General features: G+C 39.5%; 1 protein-coding gene across 3 annotated transcripts; it reads left to right on the top strand.

Moving 5' to 3' along the window:
- The first annotated feature begins 1,429 nt into the window (after nucleotides 1–1,429).
- Nucleotides 1,430–24,874, top strand: tbc1d5 (TBC1 domain family, member 5). 3 transcript variants are annotated; one of them, XM_044171059.1, is made up of 23 exons: nucleotides 1,430–1,573; nucleotides 7,520–7,571; nucleotides 7,932–8,050; nucleotides 8,954–9,011; nucleotides 9,183–9,291; nucleotides 9,524–9,613; nucleotides 10,007–10,081; nucleotides 11,050–11,117; nucleotides 11,225–11,327; nucleotides 11,811–11,899; nucleotides 12,042–12,092; nucleotides 12,260–12,329; nucleotides 14,085–14,257; nucleotides 14,353–14,495; nucleotides 15,519–15,625; nucleotides 17,881–17,966; nucleotides 19,013–19,329; nucleotides 19,551–19,613; nucleotides 20,894–21,102; nucleotides 21,374–21,473; nucleotides 22,585–22,664; nucleotides 22,789–23,049; nucleotides 23,615–24,874. In XM_044171059.1, exons 3-23 carry the CDS (start codon nucleotides 7,951–7,953, stop codon nucleotides 23,921–23,923), a joined length of 2,661 nt encoding a protein of 886 aa, XP_044026994.1. In that variant the 5' UTR covers nucleotides 1,430–1,573; nucleotides 7,520–7,571; nucleotides 7,932–7,950; the 3' UTR covers nucleotides 23,924–24,874. The 3 variants fall into 3 exon arrangements, with proteins under 3 accessions (XP_044026994.1, XP_044026996.1, XP_044026995.1); XM_044171061.1 differs by lacking the exon at nucleotides 19,551–19,613 and having other exon boundaries at nucleotides 1,431–1,573; XM_044171060.1 differs by lacking the exon at nucleotides 7,520–7,571 and having other exon boundaries at nucleotides 1,434–1,573.
- The last annotated feature ends 1,099 nt before the right edge of the window (nucleotides 24,875–25,973 follow it).

A 25,973-nucleotide genomic window follows, 5' to 3' on the forward strand; every position in this document is an offset into this window, starting at 1 on the left:
CTGTATGTTTCAGATCTTTGTCCTCACATTTCAAATTGGCTCCCATAGCTATATACTGCAGCTTGACCAGAAGTAAGTTGTTAAACCTGTACCACTTTCTAAAAAGGCTTCCTTTTTAAAGGTTTTGTTGTGACTAATGACTTCATTAAAGTTCAATAAGTTATTTACTATGGCTTTATGCTTTATAGATCACTTAAAAGCCTTAATAAGGACTACTTTTGGGTTGCCAGATTGTCTCACTGGTTGGTTTTTATCCTCCTCCAGCAGGACACTTTGTCTTTTCTTTAGTTCATCAGGTAAACTCCTCTAATGCACTGTTTGACCTCTGACGTAATGGAAAGGAGCTGCAGAGCATCCAAAACAAAATCAATTTCTCAAAAACGAATTAACATATAACTGAAGATTTGGTTATTTCATAAAGCTTCATTATTGGCATTGTAAGCAAGTGTCCTGCTGGAGGAGGATATACACCAGCCAGAGAGAGTCTCCACAACCTGGCAACCCGAAAGTTGTTCTTATTAATATGTGATCTATAAAGCATTAGTGCATGATTTACACCATTTATTAAGTCATTAATTGCAATGTATTAATCACTTTATAGAGAGTAACTTGAATTTGACAAGGTAGTAAAACATTTTTCCAACACAGACAGTGGAGGAAGTATTCAGATCCTTTACTAAAGTAAAAGTACTAATACCACACTGCAGAAATTACTCCATTACAAGTAAAAGTCCTGCATTGAAAATGTAAAGTACTCAATGCAGAAAAATGGCCCCTGTGACTGTTTTACTATTATAGATTATATCATTAGATTATTATTACTCATGCATTAATGTAAAAGCAGGATTTTACTGTTGTAGTTGATTGAGGTGGAGCTAATTTGTAACGGACTACAACTAATGATTATTTTCATGATGGATTAATCTGATGATTATTGTCTCCATTAATCGATTGTTTGGTTTGTAAAAATTCTGAAAATAGTGAGAAATGCCGTCACAATTACCCAGAGCGCAATGTGACGCCTTCATAATGCTTGTTTTGTCTAACCAACAGTCCACACCTCAAAGTTATTAGAATTAATTAAAATTATTAAAAGGAAAAGCTGCAAATCCCCACATTTCTTGAGCTGGAATGCAGATTATAAAAATAGTTGCCGATTAATCGTTTGAGCTTTGCTTGTACATAATGACTAGATACATTTTATACTTGTGCATTCACTTGTAAAGTAACTAGTAACTAAAGCTGTCAAATAATTGTAGTGGAGTAAAAAGTACAACATTTCCCTCTGAAATTAAAAAGTACAGTAGCTACTTGGGTAAATGTACTTAGTTAATTCCACCACTGTATTTAAGTTACTGTAAAAGTCTCACGAGTGAAAACGATTTTGACTTGATTGCACTAAACTGCGGAGCTCGGGCACAAGCCACCTGCAGACAGCGGCGTCGTCAGTCTCAGCTCCCCGGTCACATGATCAGTCAGCTGGTCTTCAGCACATCCGCCTGACCCGCTACTGTTTACAAATCAGCAGACAGTCCGACACAGCAGAATGAGGAGTCCTGCATGATCTGAACAGGTATCTGAACCACACTGACAGCCCACAGCGCGTTATCGATGACTCTGGCAACACTCACACTTATATTAGCTTGTGTGTGTGTGTGTGTGTGTGTGAGAGAGAGAGAGAGAGAGAGAGAGCGTGCTAAGAGTTTGTCTCATGGTTTACAGCAGCAGCAGCTGTGTGTCGGAAGTGAGGACAGGCCCGTGCATCGGCTCGGTTACAACTTGCTAACACAGCCAAGCTAGCGTCACATTATTTCACCTGTGGTTACATTCAATCAACACTGACAACTACAGCGTTTCACTGTGCGTGTATTTAACTAGTTTAGCCTGCATGTAGCATTGTTAGCCGACACAGGATACAGGCTAGCTTAGCCGTTGTTTGGCGTTTTGCCTTGCCTGCATCGATAATCCTCCTGGTTGTCACCATCCGTGGTGCATCAAAGATGGACACTGCGTGCATTTTACGTCAAATTATAGATACATTGTCAGTGCTGGCTATAAATTATGGTGTCAAAACTGTAGAAAAATAACTGTTCCTCTTTTTATGGCAGGTTTGCTAGTGTAGTGTGCCTTTTAAACCTATTTCCTCGGGCTGGCCCACCCTGCCTGACAGAATTAGTGAAGGGTTCAGGACTTTGTAACAGCTAGCCCTGCCTACTTGCACGGTTTAATGCGGTTTCACACATCTCTCCACACTTCGTAGAACCAGTCCAGTACAAAGATGTGTGCAGGCTATTTCGGACTAGAAAGAAGAGCTCGCTCATGACTGAAACGAACTATTGTGTAAAAAAAAAAAATAGCTGACCTTTAATGTACATGTCTGCATTGGCAAGTATAGTGAGAAGAAATAGGTCAGTGGTGGGGAAATGCATGATACTTGCTGAACTTTACAGTCTGTTTCTGCAAATCTCAGTGTTCCTGCATGTTTAAAGGTTTCTTTCGTGTTCTTCTTGCACCGTAATCTTCCTGTAGTGCAGTGGCTCCCAACCTTTAAGGCTTGTGACCTGTTGAGAATAAAACGATATGTACTTGTGATCACTCAGCACCAGTTGCATAAGTCAGCGAGTTGTGAGCAGTTCAACTTTGATTTATAGTTTTTAGCGGCCTGATGAGGTAAAATAATCCAGTAATTCACAAGAAAAAAGTCTGAGGTCTGAAAGAAAAGGATTTTTTGCAGCAGAAATATGTTTTTTTTTTTTTCCTGCTTTCCTATCCTGTTGATGACCTCACGGCCCCTTTAGATTTATCTTGTGAATCCTTCTGGGGTCTAGACCCCTGGTTGAGAACCACTGCTCTAGTTTTTGTATACACACAGATATCTGTCAGATTGAATTTCTTGTCATGTATTTGGTAATTGAATCAGTCAAGACCCAGCAAGTTCACAGTATTTTGCCATGGTTAAGGTCCCCAGCATGTACTCAGCCTCTTGCAGAGCATGTGACTGTGACGGCTCCTGGGCTGCTGAAGTAGAGGCATGTGAGTTTGTTTAGCTGGGGTGTTTCACTTTGACTGAACTGCAATCCTCCGCTCCGTCTGTAGCTGCCAGTGACAGCTCCTCTCATCAATGTTTGCAGAATCCTGTTTGAATATTCATCCTCTAAAGAGCCCATGTACTGATTCTTTTTTCTGAATCTATTTTACATGAGACTTCTCTGACAATGAGCTGAAATGAAGACTAGTGGGCTGGTTCAGCTAATGACTAATGTTGTTAGTAAATACTGGACTTGAGAAAGCGCTGAAAACAAGCCTGCAGCCTGTTCATTTCAGAGGAGCTGCAGTTGTAATTCAGTCAGATATCTCCAAATGGAAATTCAGCAGGCACTTCAGCAAAACATTTAATGCAGTTTAATCTGGGTTTAGTTTCAGAATAGTTTAGCCTTTGTGCCTTTAGGCCAGTGAGCTTGGAGCGGGCTGAAGCTTTTCTTCGTGTTTTTTTTCATGTCAGCTCAACTTCAATGTGGGATCTTTAGCATGTGGTTGTCCAGCCAATACATGAACAAAACCTGCCTCAGCTGATCTGTGGCCCTGAAATATTCTCATGCCCCGAAAGAATGTGATGCTGCCTGGCATTGATCAAGTAGGAAAACAAAGAAGTGGAGAAGGGTTTTAGACTCAGTTACGGTGATTACTGTGGTCACTTTCAGATTGACTGTGTGTTAAAGTAAAGGGAAGTGAAATATTTTGTAGCACACACTGGGGATTATTGAAGGAAGAGGTTCAGAGCGAGGCTGTTGGGCTTGACTTGATCGGAATTGCTCCTTCTGAAATCGTGCTCGAGGCAATAACTTTGAAAAAGAAAATGGTTAAGAAATATTAATGTGTGTAACGAGATAACATAATGGCTACTGTTTGGATTTATCTTCACGGGGCTGTTATTGTAAATCCCAGGAACAGATCTTCTACCTCAGAACAGATGGACGCTGTGTTACTTGTCTGTTGATTTATTTATGCATTTCATTATGTATTGATTTGATTATTTCATGAAAGATTCGTGTTTTGAATTATTGAGGTGTCTCCAGGTGCTATGGATTAAATTATGCAGAATCTAATTTGCCTTGATTACTATGTTGCAAAGGTAGGATGCTGTATGTTCGTTCGACTCCGGGAAGAAGTAATGAAGGTAGCAGAAGGCTAAGAGAGGACTCGCTTCAGGCAAGACTATGCTAACACGGCGAGGCCTCAAGTCTTTTGCTGACATTGTCTTTCATTCACTCACAAAGGCTTACACACACAAGACATGTCTCATCAAAGCACAAGTAGCAGTGAGAGATCTGTGAAGACCTCTTTAGAAAGTTCAGAATGACTTTTTATTTTTGGAAAGAAAGCACCAAGTGCTGGATGTGTTAGCAGGCCTGTAGGGAAAAATGTTCCTCAAAATATCTTTTGACACTTTGTGCCATGTAAATTTTAGTCAGATAGCGATAATATGAATTAATATTCTGTGCGAGGTGACTACTGTTATATCTGAAGTTTCTCAGGAGAGTTTGATGAATCTTTCATGCCAATCTTTTATAGTAAAACTCAGAAAACTGCTATAACGGCTATTATTGGATATACCTAATCACAACATTCCTCTGTCTTTCTCTATAGTTGTGGATTAGTTACGATTATTTAATGGGATAATGTTCTTTTTATGAGGGAAGGGAGAAAAACCCCTCTAACTTAAGGAGAGCATTAGTCTTTGAGGAGAACAGATGTTTCCTAAGAAAACAGGCACATACATTATGCATATAAAATTATTACGATTTTGATGGCATATGTAGCTGATTTATCGAGCGGTGTTCCATTCACATGGTTAATAGGTTTAAGAGATGCCTTTGTTGTGTTATTTCCACAATTAATAAAGCGAAAGGAAACGTAATGCTCTGTGGAAGCGTGCTATTCTGTAGGCCTGTGTATTAGGCTAACCATATTCATAAACATGGAATAATCCCAAGTTGAATAAAGAATGGAGGCAGAATAGTTTAACCTAGATTGTGATGTCTCATAGAGAAAGTAAAACTTTTCTCATAACTGTGATTGTTGGCAGAGAGGCATTGGCTCAGGGTTTACCTGGATGGGATTTTAATTATATGGTTTTTTTGTAATGCTTTGTTGTGTTATTTTAAACATTGGTATTTGTGGTTAGCACATACATTTTGACTAATAACGAAGACCTTCAGATTATTACAATATTGATATTTAAATGAATCCTGCTTTGTCTGCTCCTCAGCTGGACAATTTGAGCTAAAATCATTATAAATTGTCACATTTACCTCTCACGATGCAGTTTGTCTGATGTAACTCTTAGGGCTGCAACAAACAGTTATTTGCGCTAACAATTAATCTGTCTATTTTTTCGAGTAATCGATTAGGGCTGTGTGTAACAACTATTCTCAATATCCATTGATCCGCAGATTATTTTCTTGATTAATCTATTAATAGTGATATTTATTATTCTAATATGCCGGAGCCCACAGAGACGTATTCATATGGCTTGTTTTGTCTGACAAACAGCCCAAAACCCAATGGTATAAAACAGAGAAAAGCAGCAGGTCAGAGAAGATGAAGCCAGAGAAGGTTTGAAATTTTAGCTTTTTGCAAAATTAATAAAGCGGTTAATCATTTATCGATCAACAAACGGATGAATCGATTAATTGTTTCAGCTCTATAATCAATTAATGGTTTAGTCTTTAATATATCAGAAAATAGTGAAAAGCCCATCGCAATTTCTCACAGCCCACGGCGACATCTTCAAACTGCTTGTTTTGTCCAACCAACAGTTGAAGACACAAAGATATTCAGCTTATGCTAATAGAAAACAGATAAACGTATCAAAAAAGAGATGCTGGAACCAGAGAATGTTTAGAAGTTTTGCTTGATAAATGACTTAATATTTTTTTAATTATCAGAATTGTTGCAGATTAATTTTCTAGAAGCAACTGATTATTAGACTAATTGTTCCATCACCAATAACTTTGAACAAACCATTTATTGCTACATGAGTGCATCGTTTCCTTGCTGCTGTTAGCTAACTTCTGAAATATTTGTCCTGATTATTGACACTATAACCCGTTCTGGCCTTCTGGACTGGACTGTGGCCTCATTGGTTGGTTGAACGTCTGGTTACATGTCGATGATTGCTGTAACTATTATCAGTGTCGTTACAAGGGACTCAGACTACGTATTATAAATAACAATATGATTAACTTAAAAGTTTCATGTTGATGGTCATTTGATAAATTCAGTATATTGTCCAGCCCTACTGCACTGCACCCTAAATCCACTGACATTAAGTCATTAATTTAAATATAAGGGTTGCAACTAACGATTATTTTCATCATCGAATAACCTGTTGATTATTTTCTTAATGAATTGATAAAGCGTTTCTCTATAAAATGTCAGGAAATAGTGAAAAGTGACCGTTATAATTTTCCACAGTCCAAGGAAATGTCTTGTTTTATCTGCCGACCAGTCCAAACCCCCAGAATATTCAGTTTACTATTATGTAAGACAAAGAAAACAATACAATCCTGACATTTGAGATGCTGTAACCAGCAAATGTTTGGACTAGTCAACTGGCCGTTGCAGCTCTAATAAATATTAATATGAATATTTTTTGTAATATTGTATTCCCATGTTATTGCTTGTTTATTCATTCTGTCTTGTAGTAGTAGATTTGTGATTTTATACAGTATATTTTGACACCATGCTGTGCTGTGTATAGACACAGCATTACTCAAGACAAATATATACCAGAAACTTCATTCCCACATCACAGCCCCCTGTAGAAGATGATCTGATTACATTTTGAAGAGCTGTGCTGCACACATTTTCATTTTTTCACTGTAATAGTTCCTTAATAACTTCGGATACACGGTTAATACTGTCTTTGTGTTATGTGAAAACCAGTCTGTTGGTATCAAACTATTTAATTAATGCATTAATTTGCCTACTTAATGACCTCATTAGCATTACTGCTTATGTTTAATATATCACAGTGAGCATGGCAGGGCATCAGGCAGCTCAAGTGCTTCTTGTTAATTTAAGCCATTCTTCACTGGCTGTAATCAGTGTCACTGTTTTATTTTATGCAGCAAAGTTGTGTTAATTGCAAAAAGGTGAATAAACAGCAACTTCTGTTTGTGATCATCACAATGCAAAGAACCATAAAGTTATCAGCTATATTCACTGATAACTGTTTAAGAATATTTATGTCATTATATATCCCAGTTTGATCCTCATAACTATGGTATGAATTAGATGTCAAAGCTTTATGCAAATGCTATTCTAAAATGTAAAGTGGTGAGTTAACCCTCCACTACCTCCTTGATTCTAGAGCTTCTTTTTTTCGTTTTTACTAGTGGTACACATGCCTTTGATAACACCAGATCATTTCTTGGCTCTTTAAGAACCATGTTCTTTATTTTCCCTGTCTGCTGAAGGTGTTTAGTTTCATTATTGCTCCTTCTTCTTCTTGCAGAGTCATTTTTTTCTTCTAAGTCTTGGCTGAGGAGGATCACAAGGCTGTGACAGTAAGTCCTGAGGTTAAACAGTTCAAGGGTGTTTTAATGTTAGTAGCAGGGAGACTTTAGTGATTGCAGTATGAAGAGGTCAGAGGTCAGGTTAGTAAAAGAATAACACTCCTGCTCAAGTAAGAGCAGGAGTGAGCAGATGCCTGTCAGCACAAGCTCTGTTCGAAGGTCAGTCTCCGTAGGTCAGTAGATGTTAGTCAGTTTAGAGGGAAGCTATTTTTCTTTATCATTTGGAGTTTTTGGACATAAGCTACACTTTGGTTTGTAGTTTTGGTAGTCTCTAGCTGATCTGTTAGCTGTTCTGTTTCACTAAACTGTGATTTAATTCCATTTTTTTGTTGTTGTTGTTTGTTTCTCCAGGTCCGACTGGGTCGCGGTCATGCAGCACCCCAATTTCGAGACCCGCCACCCGCTCCAGACAGACGAGCAGCAGGAGACGGGCTTCGACCCGCTCTATAATTTCAACAAGAATCGCAGCAGTACGTCAACTCTCACAGTTGTCTAGACTTGGATTTAAACTCTCAAATAGAACCAAAAACATTTAGTACCTAGACTCATACCAAAACATGCTGGTGCTGCTGTTGTGTTGGGCCTGTTCTTAATATGGTCCTTAATCAAGCTATAGATATTATGTTTTTATCACTTCATAAAAGCACCAGTACCAGTCAGTTGCCCCTTCTACAGATTTATATTAAAGTATTGAACCTACTCTTACACTCAGAGGAGTGATGGATGCCCTAACAAAGGCTCTGACCAGTAGACGAGGTGTAGAGTAGAAGACAGAGTCTTAATAACTTGGAGGTTCTAGATGGAAAGGGATAACAAAAAAGACATTTTGAGCTCACTGTGAAGTGTGAGTTAACAGACGTGGCTGGCGACAGCCCCAGGCTGCGGGTGTTTTTATGGTTACGTGTGAGAGAGAGAAAATGTTGGGGGCTGGCATGTTGTGGAACTGATGAATATTCATCCTGAGTGTCCCTGTGGAATGATCTACTCCTGTAACTAATGTTGATAGACAGCTCTCCGTCTTGAATGCATGTTCACCTGCAGGCCAAATTAGACTTATTACCGCCAATAAAGATGAAGAGGAGTACGGTGCTTTACTCTTTGGCGTCACTTTCCCTGCTTCTGGCCCTTTTTGCTCCACTACACGGCTAGAGAGAGAAGCCCAAAAATAACTGATGGGTCATTTGGAAGCAGTAACTAGGCCAGTTCCTTATTATGTTAGTTGTCAAAGGTTATGTTTTTGTTTATGATCCTGTGTTCATAAGCTTTAAAACTGATTGATTTCTAGATTCACTCCTCAGCACTGGCTGTTTACATCTCCCCCTTGTGGTTGTGTGTGTGTGTGTGTGTGTGTGTGTGTGTGTCTGTTTTAACAGGAGGATCTCTTGACAGCAGCACTTACTCACAGTCTCAGTCAACCTTCCTCTCATACAGGTGAGTGTTTCCAGTATTTTCTTGTGTGGGTGTACCATAAACTCTTGGCCCATCTCACCGCTCCAGCCTCCTGGTTTACTGCTGGATGACACATTAGATGGAATACCGTGCCCAATTTGTGTTGAGAAGCTCATAAATCTCCTCGTCCTCTGCCTCCCCTCCCCTGCGCAGGAAAGAATGGGACGACTTGTTCCTCAACAGTAATTACCTGGCCAGGATCCGGCAGGCAGGCATCAACGGTCGACTGCGGAGCAGCCGCTTTCGGAGCGTATGTTGGAAGGTAACCGCCAGATATATCAGCAGTCCTATCGAGTTTGATTAAAGTGGCTTTGGCAATTTCTCTGCCACAGAAAAGCCTGCAGTTCTGGCAGCTTGCGGACCTTCTTTGTTGGAAACAGCAGCCTAGAGTTTAGTTTTGAAAGTGACAATTTTCTGCATGTTTATGACTTCTTAAAGAGAAATTCTTGTCGAGGTAGCATGCATGCATTAACCTGTGTACTGGCTGTCTGCAGTTGTACCTGGAGGCTCTTCCAGAAGACAAGGATCAGTGGATCAACAAGACCCAGGAGCTCCGAGCCCAGTATGAGAAGATCAAAGAGACGGTGAGAGCGCCTCTGTGTGGCCATTTGCCTCAGCATGATGAGAAAATGGTTATAAGGTCACCCAAAGTAGCTTTTTGTGTATCTGCAGCAATTTGTGGAGCATTATGGCTTAATAAATAATCTCCTCAATTATATGTCTAGATATAATGGTCAAAATGAATTATTTATTGTATTTAATTATAAATGTATTATTCATTATTTTGAAGAACTAAATCACTACTCACTATTTCAACTACCAGACATTTAAAACAAACTGCATATATGCATATATACAGTATGTGCTGCTACAGTTAAGGAAACTCGAGTCACATGCACCCCTTGAGGAATTAACTGATCACTGATCTGTGAATGGCTGTTATTGACATCTGTGTGGTGATTTTTCTTTGGTCACAGCACATCACTAACCCTCGCAAGGCTAAAGGCCAGCAGGACCTGGTGGTCAACAATCCACTGTCCCAGGACGAAGGGGTAAATAAGTGTGTGTGTGTCTGTGTTTAGTGTCAGTCTCCTTCTCTTTGTTAGTCAGTTGTTTCATATTTGCATGCAAAGTGTGACCCTGATACATTCCTTCCAGAATGTGTTGTTGCAATAATTATAGACTATTTCAGTGATTCCTTATTGGTGATTCATTAACAGATTTTTTTTTTTCTAACATTTATTTTTCATCTCACAATTAATTTGCCTGCTGCTTTACCACGTATAGTTTCTGACTGGGTGATGACATGCACTCAGAAAGCCACAATGAAAATAAGAGAGCTGTCATTGGCCATCTAGGGAAGTTGGCAACAATTTCCTAGGACCTTTCCTGGAAAGGACTATGAATTTTGGTACTAATTACAGAGAAAGTAGAGACAGTATTCAATTGGTTAATCAATTCAAATTCATTGCTAGTGTAAGTTTTTTTAGTCAGTACACCGCAGGTCAGCTGAACATGCTAAATGTAAAATCTGTCTGTAGACAAGGATACATTTCAACACATTACTTGGGTTTAAATGGAGCAATTATTTCAAGGAAATTCTTCTGGAAATCAATAACTGCTTATAAACTCAATTCAACTACCTAAATGCAAATAACTGTCTCAGAACTTTGTATGTAACTACAAATTATTGGGAAAATAGAGACATAGTTCTTTCGAGGAAACTCCCAAGGAAATTGTTAGGAAATTAGGGACTTGTAAAATAAAGTGTTACCAGGATGTTTTAGATACACTCTTGATGCCCAAAGGGCTGCTGAGTTACACCAAAAATTACACCAAGTTGGTCACGTCTGTAATTAGCGTATCAGTCATTTAATCCGTCAAGGACAGAGCTGCGAAATGGAGTTGGGTAAGTTTTTGTTTTGAAAGGTTGTAGAAACAGCTTGTAGTGTCACAGTGGCTCCCCTAATCTCCCAGGTTTCTAAGTAATGTTTATCTTATTTTTTCCTCTGCTGTCCAGAGCCTGTGGAACAAGTTCTTCCAAGATAAAGAGCTGAAGGGGATGATCAAACAGGACGTGTTGAGAACGTCAGTATATCTATTTGTTTTTAAGTTTTTATTTGTTTTTAAGTTTTTTTTATACCTAACACCCGATAGCTTGAAAGTAAAGCCCTTTTTCTTTCTATTTGTGTAAGGTTCCCTGAGATTCGTTACTTCCAGGACGAAGATGTGAGGACCAAGCTGACAGACATTCTCTTCTGTTATGCCAGAGAAAATGAACAGTTACTATATAAACAGGTACGATTGACACATTGTCCCAACAACTCATTCACAGAGCTTAAAGGTAAAAGTCAGACATCTTTGTTTTTTCTTAAAGGTTCTTGAAAATGAGTCTTTTGATGTCTTTGATTGGGTTTTCTTACTGAGCCATAGTGTTGATAATCCTACGTGTGTGTGGGTGTGGTCTTCTCAGTGCCCAGCATGCTCAGACAAAAGACAAAGACAAGACAAAATGCCTTTGTAACCTAATCATCGTCAGTATCAGTAACAGGTGCCAGCGAATGAATAGACGGCCAGTACAGCATCTTATTTGCAAACTGGAAGTGACACATGGCTGAAGAGTGACTAACAATATCTAAATTAAACCCGTCATCACAGATTAGAAACCTCGTGCATCACTATTAAAGAAATACTGACCACAAATGAACCATAATTTCTCTCTCCCCTGCCTTCTTGCGTCTTACACTCGCTCTACCTCTGTCTCTTCTTCTCTGTCTGTAGGGAATGCACGAGTTGCTAGCTCCCATAGTGTTTGTGCTGCACTGTGACCATCAAGCCTTCCAGCATGCCAGTGAGACGGCCAGCCCCAGGTCAGTTCCTCATAGCTGTGAAACTGAATCTTTCACCCTTTAGTCACCATAAACACCTTTAGACCTGCTTGTGCTCTAGTCAGATGCCAAAATATTTCTGCATTTATATGGAGAAAGATCAATTTTCTTTCTTTTTCCATAGTGAGGAGATGAAGTGTCTGTTGAACCCAGTGTACCTTGAGCACGATGCCTAGTGAGTACAGACAAATGACTGAGTGTTCATATTCAGAAATTTCATTACTTTTCAAATAAGTGGAATGACATGCCTGTTTCCATCTCACAATATCCCCTCTTTGTTTGCTCATTATTTATCTCTTTCTCTGTCTCCCCTCTACACACACACACACACTCTCTCCGTAGTGCCATGTTCTCACAGCTGATGGAGACAGCAGAGCCGTGGTTCTCCAGCTTTGAGAGGGAAGTGAGGAAGGTCAGTTTGATCTTAAGAACTGCCTTTGACATTGAAATCACAATAATTGATTGTGCATTGTATCACAATATTGGCTTATTGCGCTATAATGACTGCACAGAGGACATGACATTATACTTGGTATGCTGACATAAGGCTATTAATACTTTAAGTTATAAGATTTCAGTCCTGGTTACCAGGGTAACAGCTAGTGCGATGTAATGCTACAACAAACACTCCTCAAGAAGCTACTTTGTCAGAAATACAACAGAAGAGCAGCTGGTGTATCTGTTTACACTGTTGTTTTAAATAATTGCACCCGTGATCTGATTTGATGCTGCGAACAATGTACACAGCAGCATTGCACAGTGAAGAGTTGGTTACCTTGTAGGGAAGTTGGAGGAGTGCAGCCTGTCACCTGCAGCTCTTCATCTAACAGCTCATTCATTAGCAAGGACCACACCATCAACAGATGCATTTAAATGATTTATTAACAAAAATGAAAGATTATGAGCAAAGCTTGAACTCTTGTACTTCTTTGGTCTGTTGCTGCGTTGTGGGGAAGCTTGGGTGGAGAATCTGCCGTAGCGCCCAGGCATGACAGACTCCCCCAGGACCCTACAGAGAGTAGAAAGGAGAGGAAGAAATAGGAGAAAGAAAGGGGTGGGAGGGAGGGGCGCAGAATACGAGAATGAAAGAGGAGGAGATGGGTTAGGTGGGTATTTATGGGAATGCCGGAAGTGGCGTGATTGAGGTGCGGTCCTGCTCCTGAAACTCTGCTAAATAGCTCCAATTGTGACTGCTGCAGTGTGTTACATTACTCCCTTTAATATTTAAAACTGATTCACTGTTAAAAAATGCCAGAAAAGACCATTGTCTTGTTTTGTAAACACATTTTTGTTTAATGATCACAGTTACAAATACATACATACATATCTAGAATCTGTTTCCTGTGACTGCTTCACAATAAATGCCATCCCATGTGTTGCTAGCTGGATGCTTTTAATTTGAACTAGCAGCAGTAGGATATGTTGGGGTTACATTAGCAGTAACTTAATACAGCTCTGCTATCAGAATCAGAATCAGAAATACTTTATTGATCCCCGAGGGGAAACTCTTTTGCTCACTATCACGTCAGTGCACACAGGAATAGAAGTACTAAGCAAAAAATATAATGCACTAAAATACAGGTCAGAAAATAAATTAAGTACCAAGTAGGTATAAGTATAAAATAAGTGTGAAGTACAAAGTGGGTTTACCGGTTGATGATAATAATACGGTATAAGGTAATGCAGTGCATGAACTGTCAAGGTAAGTGTAGCTTATTAAGATTATGAGACGGAGGATATTGCACAGCAGTAATAGAGGTATGAATAAATATCAATATCAATAAATAGGGAATTTTAAACTATGGTTTATGGTTGTAGGAGAGTGAACTCCGCCACTAACAATCTAAACTACTATACAGTGAGGTAATTACAGAATGTAAATAAATTGAATGGCTACTTTTGAAAAATGCTGACCATAAATGGTATCAAATTGTGATTTCCTAAAGATTATAACTTTAATGAATATTCCAATGTCTAAATAGCAAAACTGGCACATTTTGGCTTAAACTAAACTGTTCAAACTTAAAGAAAAAGAAAAAGAAACCCTATTTTTGTCAGTATTGTTCCTTTTCAACGTATCTGGTAAATGTTATACATATGGACACAGATGCTGCTAATTAATGTTTATATAATGAAATGCTAATTACGTAATGATCTACTGCTCCAGGGTAAGGAAGAGATGCTGACCAGCATCCCGTTCGCTCGGCCCCAGGACTCAGGGCCATCTGTTGCCATAGTGACCAAAGTCAACCGCATCCAGGACCAGCTGGTGAAGAAGAATGACGTTGAACTGCACATGCACCTCAACCGGCTGGAGATCGCCCCGCAAATCTATGGCATGTCAGTATTTACACCTTTAGATCAGTGTGTCTGACTTTTCTTGACCCTCAGCCTTACACAATTACCGTTACCCTGTCTCTCTGTCTGTCCTGCAGCCGATGGGTACGCCTGCTGTTCGGCCGTGAGTTTCCGCTCCAGGACCTGCTGGTGGTGTGGGACGCCCTGTTTGGTGACAGCATCACTCTGGACCTGGTGGACTACATCTTTGTGGCCATGCTGCTCTACATCCGAGACGCTCGTACGCTCCATTTATTACTGAAATAATCCAATAATGCCATTTGTTGTCTTTGTTGCATGTAATTTCATAAGAAACACTTAACTGGAAGAATGTGATTTACTCCACCTCATTTAATTAGATGGAGTCATATTGCTTTAAATAGAATACAGTAGATCTTTGCTGCCATACATACTAGCAGGGTGAGGGTTTTTAAGCTCTAATGTCGGCAAACATCGTCCCTACTTAAGTGTCTTTTAGTAAGACATTGATTCCCTGCTGCTGTAGAATGGATGCCAAGGAACCAAATGCATATGAATACAGCATTTCAGAAGACTTTTCAATCAATCTGCACTTTCAACTTCATGTCCAGGCATACTTTTGAGAGGAAAACTTAAATACAAGGGTTTAAGTTGCAAACACTGAACACAAAAGACAATGATATTGTTGATCAGTAGCACTGTAGAGCTGTTACAGCTAAGTGTCCTTGGAACGAAGACAAAGCTGTTCATCAGAGAGGTGCTTTTCTGAAAGGCACTCTGAAGCAATCCAGGAAGAGGAAATGCAAGGATTGATGCGAACACTTACAGAAAATAATTTTTGACACACTTGATTGAAGTGAGATGCAGCTGTGTGTAGGACCAGTTGCTCAGTGCTTGCCAAGTTTTGTGGTATGTCAGCTTTTTTTTTCCATTTGAAACTATTTGTGAAAGCATGTGTAATCATGTTTTAGGAACTCAAGAGTGCAATCTCTAATACATGAGTTGAATAGCCAGCTCAGTGTTTGAGAGGGAGGACTGGCCCACATTGGAAAGGTCTCAGGTTTAATCCTAATTATAAAGTGTCCATTTAGTGTGTTTAAGCAAGGCACAGAGTGCTCTCAGATTTTTTTTTTTAAATAACCAGGAGATGCTGGCTAATTCTGAAATTTGTCACAATTTGAATCAGTGCAAATGTAAGATACTATGTTTGAATGGATTCTGAGATTAGATATCTAATCAGTGCACAGCATCACTAATACTGCATTTGTTGTTCTGTCTGTTTCAGTCATTGCTAGTAACTTCCAGACCTGCCTGGGCCTGTTAATGCATTACCCTCCATTAGGAGACATCAACTCTCTGCTGCAAAAGGCTCTTTTCCTCCGAGATCCCAAAGTAAGCCACACAGTTAGCGTAATTAATTGGAAAATTATTATATATATTGATTTTGTTTCCAAGATCAACAGCTTTACTGGTAGTGTTTGTGTTACTCTTCAGTTTCCTTTGAAAGTCCCAGTGTGGTTTATTAAGCACTTTTATTACTCCTGACCGGGCACAAGTTTAAATGGAGAAGAGAAAGGGAGAAATGTTATTTATAAAATGAAAATGTTTTCCTGGAGCTTTAAATTTTGGCTGACTGTGCCTATTCTTTCTTCTTTTATTCAGTACTTATAGCAGAGGAGGTACTGTGCTAACAGAATAATTTACCTTGTTTTCTGCAGAGGTAGGAGAAGATTTGCAGAAGTGAAATACAAAGCACTGGGCTGAAATCCTCGAACAACAGTCGTATAGCAAAAACCAAAACAAAAAGTTAAAATTGGCAGCAAATGTTTCAGTTCCTCACACTTCAGTAGTTAGTAGTATGTTGGTGATTTTTATGGCACTTACAGTAAATACATTAAGTGCAGGTGGAGTCAATGAACCAGTTCATAAGAAAGAGGAAGTTGCACAGATATATACACGTTAATATTTACATGTAACGAGAAGGGCTCTATACACCCTATATAACACATGAATAAAGCTTTTTAAATCTTGTTAAACCCCGCAACATTTGAATAATATTAGAAATCAAGTGGGGGACAGTCACAGATCACTAATACTGCTTGACTGTTTTAACTGTAATGTCTCACGAATAGGAAGCACACAGTGATCAGAAAATGAGAAGTGACGAATTCTGCAAGATGACTTTGAAACATCACAGCTCACTAGGAAAACACAGCTACTTAAAGAAATGTTCTCTCAAGATACATGGTTATATATCTAGAGGGAACCAGACAGTCCTCAAAATATAAATCCATTTACACTCTTGACCTGAGGTTGTCTATCAACATGTGTCAGTGCTACAAAAGGTCTGTTCATCTGCAGTGTCTTGTAGAGTAGTGTTTATACCCCTAGAATATACAATATGGGCTGGAGTTTATTCAATACCAAACTTGATTTAGGCACAAAAAAGACTAAAGGTGGTGTCAGAATAAGATTTATTTTGAATCAAGGTTTACATATACTGTAGGGTTGGATCAAGCCAGCTAGAAGGATTACTTCTTGCCACAAATTGCATATACAATTCCGTGGCTTCATGGCCCAATGTTAAGCAGTTTAGTTCCTATAAATGTTATTACCTAATTGTAGTAGCTACTTCCTATTACAATACAGTGTATTCCATTATTCGTCCAGGAGTGTTCTATCGTAGAAAAAGTTTCAGTCGTAGTCATCTGGACACTGTTTCCAGAATCAAGACGTTTCGGCTCCCATCCGGAAGTCATTCTCAATGGTGAAAAATGGTCCGGGAACTCAGAAATGTCCTATTACAATGATGATGTTATTATTTGTAATGTTAGACCGTTAAGACTGCAAGACAGTGAGAGTGAAAACAAGACTAGGTGACACCTTGAGAACTTCCGCTACCTTAGTTAATGTGAAAATGTGCTAAATTGCTAAGTACAAAAATATGTATTCAGGATGTAGCAGTGTAAATGAGGATTGTAGTTTTAGCATGTTTTTCCTCCTGCCACACACTTGTTTCATTGTTTCTCTCTCTATCAGTCTCACACACACACACACACACACACACACACACACACACACACACACACTAAATCAGAGGCCTTGTTTTCTGTCACTCTCTATTTCTCCTCACACACAAAAGGATCATAAGCTTCCCTTTACCTTTGATGTGTGTGTATATTAAATCTCTCATTACCGGTTCTTTGACCTTAGCTGACACCTCACTGTCCCGGTAATAACCATCTTCTGTTCCTCCTCTAAACTCACTGACCCATACACTCAACCACAACAATTCACCACACTCCTGGGATGAAAATCCAGGAAGGTGCTGATCCAACGTGACAGTGTTTTCCCCAGGTGAACGACCATGTCACACCACGTCCGCATCACAGTTAGACCTGGGGGGGGGGGCATCATCCCTAATAACGTGGGGGGGTTGCAGGAACAAGGCTTATTGCTCATATGTACTGACTCAGAAACATCAAGGCACACGTATTTGCTTGTTTACGTAGTCATGCATGCATTCACAGTAACAGAAATGCACAGGTTTTAGGTTGACGTGTGTTTATCACGCACACCAGAGACATTTTTTCTGACTTGTACATTTGCTATCACAAAAATAGTTTATTCTGTCCCTCCTTCTGTAGAACAACCCACGACCTGTCAACTACCAGTTCCAGCAGAACCTGGATTATTACAAAACAAGGGGGGCTGACCTGATGAACAAGACACGGTAAAAAAAAAAAAAAACACACACACAACTATTCTTCTGTACCCTTTTTTAAATTGTCCACTTTTATCTTTTGGGTGGAGCTTCACTTTGGGTAACACTCATCCCCTTGTAGGCTTTTATAGTGGCTTCACAGAGAGCAGAGGTTGTAGTTTGCTTGAATTCGCAGCAGTTACAACAGATTTCAATATTCATCACTTTACATGTTGAAAAAAGTACCAAAATGTGCATAGAAAATTCTAAAAACACTTCATCATCCATCCATTATGTTCCAAACAGGCATTGACTGCCTTATGAATCTGCCTTGAGCTTGTTTATTTGTATGAATTCCTGTCTCCCAGGAATGTCACTCTTCTTCTGTGTCAATAAAGAGACCACCATTCTATAGGTACTTAGGTCTTTCACTGCTGTATGAAAATCCAAAAACAGAGACTTGAAATTTGCATGAGATTGGCAGTCCATCACAGTGAACACTTTGATATTTATGTCAGTTATGTTATTGTGCATGGCAACTCAGCTGCAAGTAGGAACAGCTTTGAAAACTGGTCCTGTTAGCACATACAAGAACTGAATTCCATGACATTCAAGACTTGAGAGTGCCAGTAACAAGCAGAAGTGATCAATTTCACATTACTTTTTTTACGGTGTCCATATTTGTTTTTTGTTTTAACATCTGAGATTGATTTTCTGATAGCAGAGCTCAAGAATCCTATACTTTAGGACAGCCAACTCTCAAATCTCACTCGTTGAAGAGTCTATTGTAATTTTGTTACCATACAACTTTGTCCAAAAAATAAAGGGGTTGAATTGTTCCCTGTGATGGAAACTACTCATGTAAGTTTCAGGTCTCTGCAAGTTGACCTTCATTCTGTACAGAAATAAAATGGAAACTGCTGGCTGTCTAAGGTAAGATAGGAAATAAATCTTCAACACAAGGGTGGTTTGGAAAAAGATGAACATTCCACCATTTTTAGATAATGGTATGGTATTGTTCTGTCTGTCGGCTTTTGTTGTTCCTTATTCACCTCAACGTACTTTTGTCTTTCTAGCTCTGGTTCCACTACAAAAAATGCCCCCCTCAACATCAACAAGGTCTCCAGCAGCCTGCTGAGCTTCGGCAGGAAGCTCATTGCTCCGGCCATATCGGGCGGGTCCAGCGGCGTCTCGCCAATCAACAGCGAGGTACACTCCTCCTCTTCCTCCTCCTCCTCGTCAACTTTGCACGCATCGGCGCCTGCGCCTGCCCTGCCTCACCCACTGGCTGAGCCCCCATCGGGCCAGGCCCCACCACAAACCCAGGGCCCCGCCCAGACTCAGCACTACCGCCTGCTCAAGTCGGAGAGCATGCCTGTCCACCTCAGCAAAGGTGAGCAGCAGGACACACACAAAGGAAAACTGCTCCAGATTTGTTCCAGCACAGACGATGCATCCTACTTACCAGCGACTAATTTGTGCATTTTTGTTGGCTGTTATGTAACTGATCAATTAGCTGCATGTACAGATTTACACCAGTACACACTATCTGAATATATGCAAACATTGGTTTGTAGATGTGGCAGCATCAGCTTTGACTCTCCTGTCTGTTAGATGTAGTTTCAGGTGGAGTGTCTCAGGTCTCTCTCCCAGCCCAGACTCTCACTGACACACAAGGTAACTGCTACCATGGCAACCGCTTGTGTGACCCCCCCCCCCGTCCATACTTACGTCAGTGCCGTTGCATGTGTGCACACAAAGTTTGTCATTCACTGTTTGGTCATCTGTTCCTACTGCTTAATTAGATGCTAGTTAGGTACATATTACAGTAAATGGACATTAGTGTCCAGAGCATGTAACAGTACATTTTTACCAGCAGAGGGAGATCACAGCTCGCCACATCAGTGGAAATTTAACTGATAGCATGAACATCATGGATGTGTTGTGGCATCTGCTGTCAGATTGTTTTGAACATGTGCTCAGGAGCTTGTTGTGTGTGTGTGTGCTTTGTTGCTAAGTCACAGTGGCTGTAAATTTTGTTGTTGTGTGTCATGTATTTCTGTATTAATCAGAGCGTCTGCTGCCGCTTTGTTTGTTGGACCTTATTTAATTTTTAGGTGGTACACTGCTTACCCATTTTTTGAATTAAAGACTGATTTTTAAATTAAAGTGATCACAAAACAAAAACTGTAATTGTAAAAGCAGGAGACAAAAAAAAGTGTGATGGATTGACAGACAACATAAGTAAATGGAAATACAAAATATAAATTTAAAAAGTTACATTAATGTTGCTATTCCATTTTAAAATTCAGTTATTAATTCATCATTTAAAGACAGAATAAGGACAGTTATTAAGTGGCAAATTGAATTACCTTTTTTTACTTTGACTTTATTAATGCATAATTTAAATGCATATTTAATTAATCATTTTATACTTGCTTTTTTATATTTAACAATTTCTTAATTATAATTTAAGTCTATAATTTTTGCACACTCAAGGCTTAATATTCTCATTATACCCTTCTACTTCTTAATTTGAAATAATATTGCTATTAGATACTAAAAGAATTTAACCATAACATTTCATTATTTCTTTAAATATATAGACATTTATAGCATTGTGCCTCTTATTGTAACCTTCCTAAACAGCATTATTATGTCACCAAAAAATCTAAGTCAAGGTCCACTTACTAACTTTTTTCTAGCTTTTAACCACATCTCATCAGCAAAGGGCTACAAAAGCTAGTAGGTGGACCTTGAGTTGAAATGACTCTATCAGACATACTGATCCCAAGGTCAGGAATGAACGTCCATGCTCAAGCAGTATTATGCTGTTGTATGAGTACATATGGTTTAAGATCATATGTTTATATTTACGATTTTTTAAGTTGTGCACATTCTTATTATATTTATATTTTGTCTTCTGTACTCCGCCTCTCTTTCTGTCCCTTTCTCAGGCCAAAGCTCCAGGACAGTCAGCTCCTCTCCCAGCATAGAAAGCCTCTCTGGTGGGCGGGGTCAGTCCACCGCCTCCCCGCCTCTTCCCCCCTCCAGAGGGAGTGACGTCAGCACTTCATCTCCGCCCCTGTCCGCCACCAAGAAAGAGTCTTTCTTCAACATCACTCGCTCTCGCTCCCACAGCAAGTCCATGGGCAAGAAAGAGATGGTGAGCTGCTCGACCTGCTGTCTGGTCTAGTAACCTTTATTTTTTTCCCGACTGTCTACTGTCTTTGTGTCTGTCCTTTTCTCTGTTTGTCTCACTTTTTCATCTTCATTCACACTTTTAACCCTAATCCCTCCTCTGTGCGTTTGACAAGCTCCTTTTTATTCCCTACAGCTTTTATTGTCTTCTTCTGACTTTTCTTTGTGTGTTTGTTTGTGTTTGTTTGTGTTTGTTTGTGTTCGTTTGTGTGTGTTTGTGTGCGTGCGATCAACAGGAGGAGGACCTGGAAGCCCAGGTATCATTCCTCCAGGGCCAGATCAACGACCTGGAGGCCATGAGCAAATACTGTGCCAAGATGATGAACAGCCACATCTGTGAGTATACCAGCAACAGATGGTCAAATCTCCATGTCCATTTTCAGCATCTAAAACATTAGTCAGTTTATATGGAGGACCGGAACTGCCAAAATCAAAAATAAATGACTCAATAAATAAATTAATATGCCATTAAATGCACCAAAATAATATTAAAATTAATTTAGGCATAAAATAATTTATAAAATGTGACACAAATTGATATTTCTGTTTTAATTTGCTTTGTTTTTATTTACATTTGTATTAATTCCCATATTTACTTTCCCCTTTAATTAATTTATTTATACATTTTTTATGTATTTATTCATTTATTTATTAATTTTTTAACATGTATTATTTTCCCTTTACATTTTTCCCCCATTTATTTCCCCAAACTTCTTTTTTCTGTATGTATTTCTGCTTCATTATGCAAATGAGGGGGGCTGTGTATCATGGGGTTAACTTTTCAACTATTAGTTGATCGACATCAGAATGTATAGATCGACTATAAATACCTTGCTGCCACAGCGGTGGCTTCTGGCCACTGAGGGACAGTCGGCTCATAACTATCATACTGAGGAGATTTACAGCTCCGACCAGAACTCTGATCTGGATCATGATTTATGGAGGGAATATTTTCTGGTCTTTCCTTCTGATGTCCTCCGGCTGCTCTGCTATAACTTTCGGTGATTTTTGTTGTTTGCTGATGAATACAAATTTAAATAAATACAGAAGCATATTAAAACAGAAATATCAATTTGTGTCACATTTTATAAACTATTTAATGCCTAAATTAATTTTAATATTCTATGGTGCATTTAATGGCATTAATATATTTATTGAGTCATTAATTTATTTCTTTATTTAATTTTGATTTTGGCAGTTCTAGTCCTCCATAAGTTCAAATACTAAAAATCTGAGCATTGTTCCTTTTTTAAAAAAAAAAAAAAAAAAAAAAAAGACCTCATTATGATACAGATTGTGTCTGAAATAAGCTAACCCAGAATTGTATTTCTTAAATATTTATTTCTGTTCAATTATTTATTTTTCACAAATCAAAGCTTTAATTTGGTCATTGTTTAATTTTACTTTTGTTCACTTAACTATTATTCTGCTTATTATGTCTCCACAGGTAAAATCCAAGAAGTGATTCTCCAGGAACACCTGGAGAAAGAGGATGAGGTTCTGGTGTCACTGGCTGGACTCAAACAGGTTAGTCTGAGCATGCATGCTGAGTGCAAGTTTATATTTGTGATATGTTTTTGTAATTAAACTCTCTTTTCATGTGTGTTTGTCTGTTTCTGTAACATTGATGTGTTGCCCTGGATCCTGTAAGATCAAAGACATCCTTAAGGGGTCGCTGCGCTTTAACCAAAGCCTGCTGGAGGCAGAGGAGAACGAGGAGATCACCATCGCTGACGATCACTACACCTCCAAAGCAGCTGCTGAAACTGCTCTGAATGCCAACAATCACCTCAGTGACCACCCACAACAAGGAAACAGCAGGCGGAACCGGGACTCTGATCTGGACGGGAGCGTGAGCACGGATGAGAAAGAAGAAGAGGAGGAGCAGGCGATGACCCCACCTGAGCAACAGGTTAATTGTCGATCAGTCCTCTTTTAGGCTGCTGGAATTAGAGCTTTGCACTGTCAGCACCTGTATTGGTATTAACTAAAACACCAGTTCAGACAGGATTTTTTTGTTGTTCAGTCTAATTGTTTGACCTTTTGATCAAGTATTTCATATCTTTAAATCCGATCATTTTCATGCCAACAAATTGTACCCTTTGTGCAAAAATGATCCAGTGTTTGTACCAGAATTGTATTCTTTGCAGGATTAAGCCATGTGACACTAAAGCTGTCCCATTAAGAATGAATCAAATCCATAATGATGCTGCATAATACAGCAACTGTAAAATGAAAATATACATATTCCCTGGTGTCGCAAGTGCTGTTGCATTTGAATACATTGAGCTTTAGGGCCAAGCAAGCAGCAGACAGTGGTTATACAGCACTGATTTATGTACACACCTTCTGCTACCGCTTCATCAGACTGCACTGGATTAAGTACTGTAGGGTAAATAATAAGGTAAGAGGCCAGCATCTTTTCTAACACAACTAAAAATGTCCCATTGACACTCCTCACCATGTTTTGTGTGCAGGTGGCGTCTTCCCTCGGCTCCGAGGGTAAGAACTGGGACGACTACATCCTTGTGTCCCAGGACGGAGACCTGCAGGCTGCCGAGGGGGGAGGAGGAAGTGGAGGAGGAGGAGGAGGAAGGGCTGCAGTCGAGCACACCCCTCCGATCAGGCGAGGGCGCGGCTTGGTGCGAATGGAGCCTGAGGGCGCGGCCGGGACCTTCCATGACCCCCTGATGGCAGGCATCACCTCTGGCTCCTCCAGCCCAGACGAGGGCTCCACCCACAGCAAGGACTCTGACTTTACCATCGTCAACCCGAACGACCTTTGAACGAGCAAATCACCCCCTCCTTCTCTTCCTCTTATACCTGTTTCATATCCCATTCAGAGGATGTGATCCAAAAAAACTGACTTGGGATCAGAGGGTGGAATCTGTAGTTTTTGGTGGAGCACCACCGGAGCTACTGTCAGCTAAAAAATTGCACATGTGGACTGTGACGCTTCCAGTCACAAATACCTTATAGTCTGTCTCTTTACCTGTCATCTGTGCCACTTCAGTCCTGTCTGAGCTGATGCTATATGCTATCTCATCTACTTAATGCCTCCTCATTATGTTGGGTCCTGTCACTCATGATATTTAATTGTAGTGCCCTGCTCTACACAGAGAGGGCACCATTGAACTTCTTAACCTGTCACTACATGATTACTCTGAAGAGTTGGACCTTAAACTGCAATTTCTTCACAGGGCAGGACTCTCTCCTCCTGAGCTTACTGTCATGATTGGGAGTGTGATACTCTGTTTCTTCTGAATGTGGAGATCAGGCCATACCTCTGCCTGTGTTATGTCTGTATGTTTATGTCTTTACAGAGGAATCTCTCTTCTCTGAAACTCAAAGGAAAGGATGATGCCCTCCCGTCAGTTGTCGGGGGCAGCTTTCTCCCCCTCCTGAACCAGTGCCTCTGACCATTATTCTTCTCTCAACCAAACAAAACCTGACTCTGTGATCTTATTCTTTTTGTTAGCTTTTTTTTTTTTAAGAAAATATTTTTAACCCTTAGACCTTTAAAAAAAAAAAAATTATTAAATTATGGAATAAGTCTCTTTGTTTTCCTTTTGTTTTTAAATTGATTCCAATGTGGACATTTTAATGTGGTAATTGACAGTTTTCATTTCTGACATTACAACTGAGAAACCATGTAAAGCAGCGCACACAAAGAATGTCCTTCTAGCTGCCCTTTCAGAATAATTAACTCAAGACCAATAAACATCGCTCTTGCTACACACTGAAGTTATTGTGGTCTGTTTGGGAATGCTGTGCTGGCTTTTAAGACATTGATGTAAACTTGTATGTGATTGTACTACTACTCAGTTGGTATACAGCCCTTCTGTATTCCATTATTTCACAGATAATACCACTGTCAAAGAAATGTTTAAGGTGTTGAGGTTCATTTTTTACTCTGGACCTTGGGAACCGCATTTGAGAAAATCTTTCAACAAGGTCCAGTTAGTAGCAGTTCTGGAGCTTTCAGTCATATTACATGGTCTTCACCAGCAGATGAGGTTTGCACAGCTGTCATGGAATTATAGATCTCAATTTCTTTTAAGGCTAACATGGACATAAACTTGAATGCTCAGAAACAACAGTCATTGTTGCTAGGGGCTCTGTGACACTGTATGTGGGCACAGTGGTGCTTTGAGTTTACGCTAACATTAGTATGCAAACATGCCCACAATGACAATGCTACCACGCTGATTTCCTACGTTCACCATGTTCACCATGGTAGTTTAGTGTGTTAGCATGCTAACATTTGCTAATTAGCAATACACCCATAGGCTTGCGGCTGTTGGGAATATCATTAGTTTTGCAGGTATTTAATCATAAACCAAATTTTGGACAGATTTGAAATTTTGACCTGATGATGGCACTAGAGGAAAAGTTATTACAATTCATTCTGAGGGGACTATAAATGTCTAGCAAATGTCATGGAAACTATTGTCAAGACATTCACTTAAAACCACAAATATGAACCTCATGTTGGCCTTAGAGGAAAAGTCAAACAATCATCAAAGGCAGTAGGATTCATCCTCTGGGAACCATCAATGTCTGTACAAACTTTCATGTCAATCCATCCAACACTTGTTGAGATATTGGACCAAAGTGGATTGACTGCTAAAAATGGAAATGTGAGCATCTACTATGACAACTAGGAAAACTCCACCTGTTGATGAAGAGCATGTGATATGATCAAAAGCTCCAGACCAGCTACAAAATGGACCTCATGGTGAAATTGCTCACCATGAAGTTATTACCTATAGGATAAGATGTGCAGTAAAACATACAAATACTTATCTATTCTATGACATGATCTTTTAACCCTTG

This window comes from Siniperca chuatsi, linkage group LG17 (assembly GCF_020085105.1).
Source record: "Siniperca chuatsi isolate FFG_IHB_CAS linkage group LG17, ASM2008510v1, whole genome shotgun sequence".
Classification (NCBI taxonomy): Eukaryota; Metazoa; Chordata; class Actinopteri; order Centrarchiformes; family Sinipercidae; genus Siniperca; species Siniperca chuatsi.

Coding starts and splice junctions, on each gene's coding strand:
- tbc1d5 (XM_044171059.1), top strand. CDS start 7,951: ATGCAGCACCCCAATTTCGAGACCCGCCACCCGCTCCAGACAGACGAG. Junction 14,496..15,518: donor GCTCTACATCCGAGACGCTC/GTACGCTCCATT, acceptor TGTCTGTTTCAG/TCATTGCTAGTAACTTCCAG. Junction 22,665..22,788: donor CACTGGCTGGACTCAAACAG/GTTAGTCTGAGC, acceptor GGATCCTGTAAG/ATCAAAGACATCCTTAAGGG.